Source organism: Euphorbia lathyris, chromosome 1 (assembly GCF_963576675.1).
Source record: "Euphorbia lathyris chromosome 1, ddEupLath1.1, whole genome shotgun sequence".
Lineage (NCBI taxonomy): Eukaryota > Viridiplantae > Streptophyta > Magnoliopsida > Malpighiales > Euphorbiaceae > Euphorbia > Euphorbia lathyris.
In genome coordinates, this window is record NC_088910.1 from 123568018 (window position 1) to 123578784 (window position 10767).

At 36.9% G+C, this 10767-nt stretch overlaps 1 protein-coding gene across 4 annotated transcripts; it reads right to left on the reverse strand.

Moving 5' to 3' along the window:
- Window positions 1–929: 929 nt before the first annotated feature.
- LOC136210870 (uncharacterized) lies at window positions 930–10119 on the reverse strand. Of its 4 annotated transcripts, none has more exons than XM_066002296.1 (9): window positions 9798–10114; window positions 6586–9270; window positions 6386–6489; window positions 5471–5540; window positions 4078–4992; window positions 3787–3989; window positions 2782–2905; window positions 2197–2403; window positions 930–1446 (listed from the first exon to the last, which is right to left on the reverse strand). In XM_066002296.1, exons 1-9 carry the CDS (start codon window positions 9951–9953, stop codon window positions 1303–1305), a joined length of 4608 nt encoding a protein of 1535 aa, XP_065858368.1. In that variant the 5' UTR covers window positions 9954–10114; the 3' UTR covers window positions 930–1302. The 4 variants fall into 4 exon arrangements, 3 of the variants coding, with proteins under 3 accessions (XP_065858368.1, XP_065858369.1, XP_065858370.1); XM_066002297.1 differs by having other exon boundaries at window positions 6586–9300; window positions 9798–9937; XM_066002298.1 differs by having other exon boundaries at window positions 6586–9295; window positions 9798–9930.
- Window positions 10120–10767: the final 648 nt, after the last annotated feature.

Here is a 10767-nt window from a genome sequence, read left to right on the forward strand (position 1 = left end):
ATTATGAATATGTCTTTATTTTCTACATATAACAAATAAAGTATCCTAATTTAAAAATTCTAAACTCTCATTTATAAATTCTAAACTCTAAACTATATATATCATAGACCTCTAATATATAAACTCTAATTCTTAAAATAGATTAAAAATAATAATTTTATTAATTTGATATAATCCAAATTATAACTCGACATAATTGTAGATAGTTTTTAAAAAATGAATTTGTATGTAAATTTCCATTTATAAAAAAAAAAAAAAAAGTTACTAGTCAATCCGTCCCAAATATATATTGTTTAAGTTTTATTATTAAAAAATATATATATTGAGGTAATTTTAAACAAGCTGGACTTAGAATGTGATTTTGTTGAATCTGCCTAAATTTATAATGGATCAGACTGAGCTTAAATACCTAAATTAATAATGGATCTGACTGAACTTAAATTGCGCTTTTTAAACATAAATTCCTTATAGCCTAACATGTTCCATCAAGACAAGACAGGATTCCGAAATCAGAGAGTGCTATTTTTTTTTTAAGTAATGGGAGGAGGGTGAAAACCAAACAAAACAAAGAAAAGAAAGTGTCGGCCAAACCGATCTTCACAAAGAATAGCCTGAAGGCCTACAGACGGCACATCACACTTGTATGAATCGGTCACCCAAAGGAAATGAGTTCACCATCCAGTCAGCAACCTGATTACCTTCACGAAACGTATGAATCTGACTCAACTCCCAATCTCGACTCCTGGACTCCCGGCATCTCGTCAACAACCACGCTAATTGGTGGTATAATAGCTTGAATCTGCCTAAATTTATAAAAATCAGACTTAGCTTAAATTGAGCAATTTTATATATAAACCGAGCCTATAAACAGGTTCCATCAAGAGAAACCAGGATTCCGTAATCCGGCAGTCCAGGATTTAGCATATATATATTAATAACTCGTTGGTTTTAACTAAGCAAATTTTAAGAAATCATTTACAAAAACTGAAAAACAATATTTGAGAGCAAAATTGAACTGGAAAAGCCTCTCATCTTTACAGTGTTTAACCCCAAACCCCAATATATAAGGAAACAAAAAATACTACCAAAAAAAAAAATTGATAAGACACATCAAACAAAGCCTAAGAAGCCATAAGATTCTACTTGGGGAAGCTGGAACTAGGAAGGAAAAACTTGGAAATATTATGAGTGAACGTACAAATCGTACACGATGAGAATCCTATCCTTCTGCCTCGACGACATTCTTAGACAGCAAGATCAACAGTTCATTGGAAAATGTTGCTGTTGTTTCTTTTCTTCATCTTATAAAGGGAATGTGCCCAACTCCATACCATGACTAGAAAGAAGTACTTTCCGATCACCAACCCATTCTAGCCGGTAAGAGAGATCAAGATTCTGAAGTAGGGTTTTCAGATTGTCGGGGCAACTCGAACCCCTAGCATTCTCCTGAAAACAATACAAAACAATACCTTCAGAAAATATATTTGGTAGTAACATCTTATAGTGTAATACAGCAATGTTGTATCAATTAGGGTTGTCAAATTTTGACCGATAACACGATTTACAAAGACAACTCATTTGATACTATTAAATTATCATTTTTGCTGCATTTACATTATATATAATCATGTGAAATATATAGATCACAAAACATTATAACACGACAACCCTAGTATCAACTCGTGTATCCCATAGGCCCTGAGAAATTCTACAATACACCCGTCCAATCAAATAATGCCACGTGTACATGTTTATTTCTTTTAATTGGTGGGTGTATTAAACAGGTGTATAGTAGAAGTTCTCCATAGGCACTGAAGAAATGGTGGTGTGCTCTCTGATTTATAAACCGATGAAACAAAACCCCAGCATGTGCCTCCTTGGCTGCTCTAGAGGTTGCAGATAAGATATGAAGCTGAGATTTTAAGTTCCAAGTTATTATTATAAACTCCAGGAGTGAATTACCGGCATTTCACGCAGTCCATCTGTATTTACACTGGTTAACAGTCAATTGGTTATGTTAGTACATGTCAAAAGACTTTTATACCCGGTTTTAAAATCCAAGGCCATCATTTTAGAAACACCAAAGTTGAGGGCCGTGGGTGTATTTTACCCTTGTGAATTTAAAGGCTGGAATATCTTATTTTCGGTTCATATGTTCATAATAATTTCTCTAGAAGGTAATGGTGGGGAAATAACCTGCAAATTGGTGGGTCTGTCAGGTCCCATTATGCTTGCCATCACACTAGACCTAGAAGAATTGGGAGAAAATCCTTCCCAAGGAGGAACAAGTATCAGTTTGGTACATGGAACAGGAGCAAGGTTTCGGCTCAGTTTCTCCCACCACACAGATTCCAGTGACCACCATCTCATCATCAAACCATGCTCAGAAAAAGCAACCAGCCCCTGCAATTAGGAGGACAAAATTACAAACAAGTGAAGAAACGAACTTCAACAATCACTATTCGAGAAGATCACCAAGATTTTGTGATCCGCTGCCGAACTTATTCCAATTCCAAGATCTCAGATCGAATCGGTATTGATATACAGATTCGATCCGAGATCTCTTATTGAATTGACTACTAGTTTAGATGTCATAATGTTAGTGGTGCTATATTTCAGGGGTCATGGAAGTATTTTACCCTCGTATTGATACCCAAAGTTCAATACATAACTGTGCTGCTGTATAAAAATATCTACTGCATTTGTCACTGACACACAATGCAATCTCAGATCGAAGCAGCCATAATAAAAAATAAAAAGATGTCATCCAAGATAAAGTACCTCTCCATCAGGGGAAAAGCTCAAAGCAGAAATCACTGTGGTCACAGCTGATTCTGATGCTCCTGAAAGCAAAGCTGGAAGTCCAGGAGGTCCACTTGCATCCAAAACCTTTACTTTTGTCACACTGCAAAAAAAAGGATCAACTAAGTTTAAGCAATTATCAATCCTAGGATTATTTCATTGTAAGAGATATTACAATCAAATGGATAATAGCAAAAAAACTATGCATTTGGAAAAGCGTGAAACCATTTCCATTGAAATATTGCAACAAAACCCTCATGCAATACTTTATTCTCTGCTATATTCAAGTCATAAAACAGAATAATAGTAAGTGATCTATCAAGATTTTAGGTTGGTCCACAGTGTGTGATTGTGCATCTACGAAGCTTCTTGTCAACTCTAGCTGCACGTTTTGAGAAGTATAAAACACGGGTTCTCTTCAGTCCATTAGGCTTTGTCTCTAATGGTGGAGAAGGGCAACATAGGTCTTGGTTTAAAATCTTACTAATAGAAGAACAAAAAGGAAAAAACTGACATCCTTGGGTTTGACCTTTCTTTGAAAAAAACAAAACCTACATTTTGCTTAAATGCGTTCTCTGTTAGGAAGAAGAATTTCTTTTAACACTAGTAGTTTAACAAGGATGTTTCACAGCCTCTAAAAATTTCAGGCCCAAGTCATCTTGGAGGAAGAACAGCAGACTCATATAACTGTTACGGACAATAATAATAAAGCTACTCCAAAACCATCTTCTGAGTTAGGCTAACAAAAAATCTAAAATGGTTAGATATAGATTTAAGCCATGTACTAAACTAAACAAGCCTCAATTCGAAGCTACTTTTGAGGCAACTATTTTGAATCAATTTCCTATTCTACCAGGTTACATCTTAAGAAAGATCTGAATTCACCAAGCCCTTTCATATCACATTGAAAGACACATTTCATGGAATTATTAATAGAATAACCATAAGTTTTTAGTCTAAAACTTCAATGTTATCTTCTGATACCTTAGCATGTCATATACTGAAATGCTGGCATTATTAAACCCCCCAATAGCATCTCCAACAGCCAATCTGGTAGATGAGTCATTCAAGGCTACCATAGGAAATACACGTACAACTTCCTTCAAAGCTGTCATTGAACTCTGACGGCAAGTTTTGCGCATGACTGAGTTGCCAGGATCCATGGTGTGTAATATGAAGTTAACCACCTGTATATCTGCCACATGTCATACGAAAATTCACAATAAGATGTCTAAGTTCTGAAGTTTTATGCACATCTAGCCCAGCTCCACTAACCTTATCAAGGTACTGCGCCAAATATCTTGGAGAACCTCGGATAACCCTGATTACGGTTGTCAAAGATACCACATGAACAGGTGAGTCAGATGCAGTAGACCAGATCTGGCTTTCTATAACACTTAAGAAGCCTAGAATATCAGCCATTGCTAAACTTGGAAGAAGAATGTCAACTAAAATTTCTCGAATGGAAGATGGTACAGCTGGATATTGCCCAGATGAGATTGCAGACTGGCCGCTAACACATTCTATTTGAAAGAATATATCTGCAATCAGATGAGGTATTTCAGAACATATGCATGCCTTCCATGTACCCTCCATACCTTCTGCGAGGAGCTCTGCAGCAGTAGAACTGTACTTTCCATTCATAGCCATAACCAACTTTATTAAGGGATGGACTACCAACATGGCAAGACTCGGTTTCACAAGACTAGGATACCATATGGCCAATGCAGCTGCAACAATGATATGGGATGTCATGGCATCTTGACTTGTCCCTCCAACACATGAAATCCAGTCTGGCACTTCAAATGACTCTAGCCAAGCAAGTATTTTAGATTCTTCTGCCTCAGTGACCCCTTGTGTTTTACATGGCTCGTCAGAAGATTCTTTTTGAACTATTCCTTGTGATTCAGGTGAGACTTCAGAAGACAAACCATTGGAAGATACTCCTAATTTTGAATATTCACCTTCACAAGAAGGAATATCATGTGATCCATTACTAGATACTCCAACTTTTGAAGTATCACCTTCACTTTTTCCACCTTCACTAAGAGATCTCAGAAGTTTTGCATGATCAATTGCTCTCTGACCACACAGAGGTGATGGAATTGCCCGTGAAGCTGAACAGTGGAATAAACTGCGAGCAGCCATACGCACATGCTCACTTTCATCTTGCCAGAAACTCACCAAAAGCTGTTAAAAAAAATATATTACTTGTCTGATATGGCACAAAATGCAAATTTGAGGTTTTACTTTAAATTCTTCAAGAAAACAATTAATGATAGCAAACAGTAATTTTTACAGGTAAAACTATTGTTTTCCTCCATCTTAAATTGGCAGTTCTGAGATTAACTAAGACAGCATAAGCCTCTTGAAATTTTTTATTTAACTAATGCATCACAAAATCACATTAAGGATCAGAGCATATATATGGATAACTATTGAGGACATATATACAGAATATTGGGATTCTGAATAACAGACCATTCATTCCACTTTAAAGTGAAAAAAGTAGGTCTCTAGTCAAAAACTTGAATTAATTCCAAAACAACCATCTACAATATACTAAGTTACATATAATAATTTGACAACTCAATTTCACAAAGGAAAAAAAAAAGTGCATTAAACAGTTAAAAATAGTTATCAAAAGGTTAATATCATTAGATGTCACCTGGAGTAAAGGTGGTTTCACATCTGGCAGTTGGTGTGCAAAGTTCCGAGTATAAAATGCTGCAAGATCTCTGCAAATTACACAGATCAAATCATATTTCCAACACTGACAAGCACAGATTGCAGATTCATGTAAATGGTGAACAGCAAGAGATTTGCATATCACATCATTACTGTTCTGGCTTAGAGACTAGCATTTAAAAAAGGAATAATAGGAAACGCCACCATTTAGAACGCTAGATGTACCAAACACTAAAGACCTAAACCACCACTTCACTTGAGAAATGAGATATCTCCTCGCCAGAAATCAAGCTAAAAAGGCATTCCTGTCTCCTGACTTTTTCATTCAAAGTGTTATTTGTTCAAGAGCCCGTGCAAAATTAGATAAGTTAGGTCATTCAGGATTTCGTTCAGAAACTTCAAACTAGATTATCAGGACGGGAGAGATTTACATAAAGTTGAATATCCTACACTGGGGCAGAAAATAACTAAAACAATGAAGAAAGGCAAACCAAAACTGCATAATCTCTTGGGAAAATCATAAGTACCTATTATTTTGACAACAAAGTATATGGATGGATGCAATAGAATAGTGTCAATTGCATAACTACGTTCAGAAGAACAACTTTTACCATAACCTTAGATTGTCAATTGTAAGGATATTGTACACCCTCCTTTCTCCAAAGTTGGACAAGATATTTTGATCAGATCTTGCATATTGTGTAATTCGATATCACATAATCTGGACATGCATCATTTTATTTGGTTTTAAATTTTAACTGAGCAAATAATTCATCAAGTTAGTTCATAAACACCTTAACCCAGCAGAACACCCAAGGCATAATTAGATCCAAAATATATTGTGTAAGCAAACAATTATCATCCAGAACTTTTTTTGAGAGTTCACTGCAAATACCTGCTGGCCACTGAGCTGGATGAAGACAAGCTAATCATTCGTTGAGCAATAGAGACCATCGTCAATGATCTCATAGCAGAAAATTCTGATGATGATTTCCATAACTGAAAATATTGTTTTCAATGTCTTAGAGAAATCTAAAATAAGGCAGACAAGATGAATGGTCCAAACATTTCGATAAAGTCTATGCAAAAAAATACCTCGAGATTAGAGCTCAAACCAGGAAATATTAGTGTCAAAGATCCTTTGTCCCCTTGCAAACCAGAAGATAAAATAAAATTCTCTGGTTTCCTCAGCTCCATGTCTGTCATTAGCACCTTATCCAGCTGGCTCTCAAAATTCCAAAAATGTAAGAAGGATAAACTAAATCTAAGCAATAATTTTTCCAGTGACCTGATCCAGTCATCCACCTCAGGGGTATCAGTTGAGATTCCATTTTTATGAGAAGTATCATCAAGACGACCTTGGTGGGGACTTTGGGAATTAGATCCTTGTTCATTCACATTGGTGTTCTCCAGTTTACTGGTCATATTTGCTATAGGCTCATGCTTCTGAGAAGAAAACATCAATGATGCAAGGTCAAAAGTGAGAGTAGCAATCCCGGGGAATGGACAAGTGCATCTTATGGGATTCTTGCTGTTTTGTAGGAAAGATGGTGCAGTTGCAGCAGAATTTCTCTTTGAACTCGGTGCTTTAGAAGTAGTGGGGTCTAACATATCTGCTTCAGCTGACAAGGTGACTCTGTTCTCTAAATGATTTATATGGGATTGAGAAGAGCCTCCATCTTCAATTATTGGTAGTACCAACGAGGACACAGAAGTATTTCCATTTAATATTGCACCTGATACGGAATTAGCACTGATGCCTTTACAGAAGTGATCCAACATAGAATGAGAAGCAGTTCCACGAAGTACCCTCTCTTGAGCTCCTGTCTTTACATCCCAAATGTATAAAGCATCAACATCAGCTGTCCGGGAATAGCTCGGGCAATGACATGCAATGTAACCATTTGTACCATCCCACATAACTTTTTCAGGATAGCTAGGGTGCCCAGGAAACATTCTTTCTACTCGCAAAGTTTCAAGGGAAGTAAGAGAAACACATGAGTCCTCCCCAACAGAGAGAAAGCAATCACTCCATGGGCGTTCAGTCTGGGCAGGGGGAAAGATTATCTGGCGAACTGGTGCTACATGTTGGTGCATGACTGTTATGAGACTGCAACTGTCAAGATCCCAAATGCGAATTGTGGAATCCATGCTTCCAGAAACTAAAACCTGTTTGAAACTCCGTCCTTGTGCTGTACCCAACATCTGGTGTGCTGCCAAACATAGTACAGCACCCGTGTGACCCGTAATATATTGTCCAGACGCATGGGAATTTACATCATACCGAGGACTTCTTTCAAGGGAATCCAATCCCAGAATCATACCAAAGCGCACAACCTTAATATCTCCATTGAAGAAACCATATACAATAGCATAAGGAAGAAAAAGATTTTCAGAAATAACCATGGAAGCAGTTACAGTTCGTCCTTCATGTGTAGAACTGTAATTTTCACCAACAGCACGTTTACTACTTTCAGTGCCTGAACTGGAGAACGAATTCCGAGGACAAGATATTGCCATGTTTCTGCCAGCATGATCACTGACTTGATTGGGCAGACTAGAGTTTGAGATCCAGTCAGCCAATAAATCACTTCGTCCAAAAAAATTGCATTGAGACAGTTTCTCATTGTTTTCATGTTTTTGACATAAAGACCATATTGTAACATGGGTATTCCATCGTAAAGGCTCTTCACTATCAAAGCAAACTGATTCAATTCGGAGAAATTTATTTTTAGAATGACTGAAAGAAACTTGTAGTCTTGCATCACCAGGATGAGAAGCAGCAGGAATCTGACAAAGAGCTTCACATTTAAATAAATCGTTCAAATATGATATAGAATATACAACTGCAGAACCTGCAGTATTCCACAAAGCTAAGTTTTCCTCAATATGCTCATATGGTTCTTGGGAAGTCTGCAATTTTTCAGCATCACCACCACTTCCAAAAAAGAACGCCCCAATTACACTTAATTGTGTAGAATTGTCACTGTTGAGAAGAAGACTGTCTACCAAAGAAACTTCTCCTATAATAGCATCACTGGACAAAAGCCTAAAAATGCAGCAATCTTTCAGCACAAGAGCTATAAAGTTACCACTGGTTGCAATTGAAACAATTTGTCCTCCACTCATCCCATTTCCCCAGATGTGCAACTGAGAATTCTGATGCAATTCACTCGCCACCTCACCATCGGAGTCATTTAATATTGGAACCAATTGCACCCTACCATGCAAATCTGCCATGAAAACAGAATGTTTTTCCCCATCCTCACCCAACAAAACTACATCCATAAACTTCAATGGCCCAATTGCTGAATTCCCATGGAAAACAGTTTGCACAATAGTAAGACTATAAGTATCAACAATTATGACAGTGCATTTTGTGGGTTTTCTATGGTGAAATTCGTTATCTGCTGAAGCCTCATCCCCCTCAAAAGAATTAACAAAATGATGATTAGACAAATAAGTAGCATCACTAGAACAACAGCCTATGCATACATATCTAGAGCTAGTGGGCATTGTACGAACAATAGATGGACTGCCAACCCAAGGTGGGAGCTTTCTTCTGCGTCGACAGTGTCCACTACTTCTACTCCAAACACACAAAACACCATCAGCACAAACACTTATCAAAGCTCCACGTGTATCGGAGACTGAGGTCTCAGAAGCATTGCTTAAATTGTGTTTTTCTTTATCATCTCCTGAAACTACCACAGGTGAACAGATTGCAAGATCAGCTATCGGTGCTGCATGACCACACAGCATAGCCACTGGTTTGATCTCCTGTCAAATTAAGAAACGCAATGAACTAGCCTGCTGGTTAGAAGTGACATATTCAGCAATTGAGCCTCAGTTTTGAATCAAGGATAATAATAAATTCAAATATATGAAACAACAGCTATACAATCACACATGAAGAGAAGCAATAGTATAGACAACTGCAATTCTAACATACTCTTATATCATCATCATGTTGCTACTATTAATATCACAGCATATGGACATATCTTCAAACAAGTAGTAGAAAAAAGATCAATTTCAAAAGACATAATCAAGCGAGCTACAACTGAAGAAACATTGATGAGCTAACTGCTTAATCATCATTTACACAGAAAAACAAGAGGACTGTCTCTACTCAAACTCGGCCATGTCTCCTATCTACATTTTCACTTTCGGAAACAATCAAAGTAAGATGGACTTAGATACTTAGCTGACAGTTTAAATTCAGAGAAGCTAATGAACACTTTAGAAACTGGAAGGAATTACGATTTAAGAAGATCAACAAAAGGTAGCGAATCAAGCTGAATTACCGATTTAGAATCGGAAGAAGAGAGGTTCCACCAGAGAATGGAGCCATCGGATCCACCAGTGTATAAGGTCGGTGGTTGGTTCAGCACCGCAGTGGCGGTGACCCTATGAATCGGAGGTGACCCTGACCAAATACACGCAACGGATCGGCACTTCATGCCCCGTTAACCAAGTGAATCGGTGAGTTACCGAATCAGTGTCCAAGTCTGACCATTCGCGTGGGAAAATTAGAAGGTTGAGATTATACAGGCCAAGAAGGCAAGAAGTCACCGGCGTGGAGACGGTGGTGACGATACTAACTGTACAAAAACCAATCAACGTCGGAAGCCCATAACCCATTTATCCAGACTACATTTTTTCAGTTTTTTAACGGGATGAGGTAAAAATATAATTTTACTTTTTTTTTTTAGAAAGAAATATAATTTTACTCGTATTATGAATGGTATTAGTTGCGTTTACATGAACCTTGGTGACCACTTAAATTTAGTTATTTATCGTTAGATCTAAACGGAATAAAATCCTAAGGTAGAGATTCAAAACATCCTAAGGCTTATATTTAATCCGCCTATATTTAACGGTAAATGACTAAATTTACGTGGTCATTAAGGTCTATGTGAATGCAAGCCGAGATCCGACGATAAATGACTAAATTTATGTAGTTATTAGGATCCATGTGAACGCAACTGTGAATAGTATAACTAAAAATCGTAACATTTGTACAAGCTAAACTAATTTCTAATATAATTAAGAAAACAAACAAATAAAAAAACAAATTATATATTTGTTTTACACTTTTTTTTTTATAATTTTGAAATAAGTTTGGAGTGGAACGTTTTTAACCTTGAATTTTTACTTTTTTTTAACTTTTTTATCCAACACGCAAAAAGCATATATACACAATATTTATATGGATACACATGTTTTTGGAGAAACGGATAAAGAATGAACCATGTCAGATTGAACCTTTTCTCG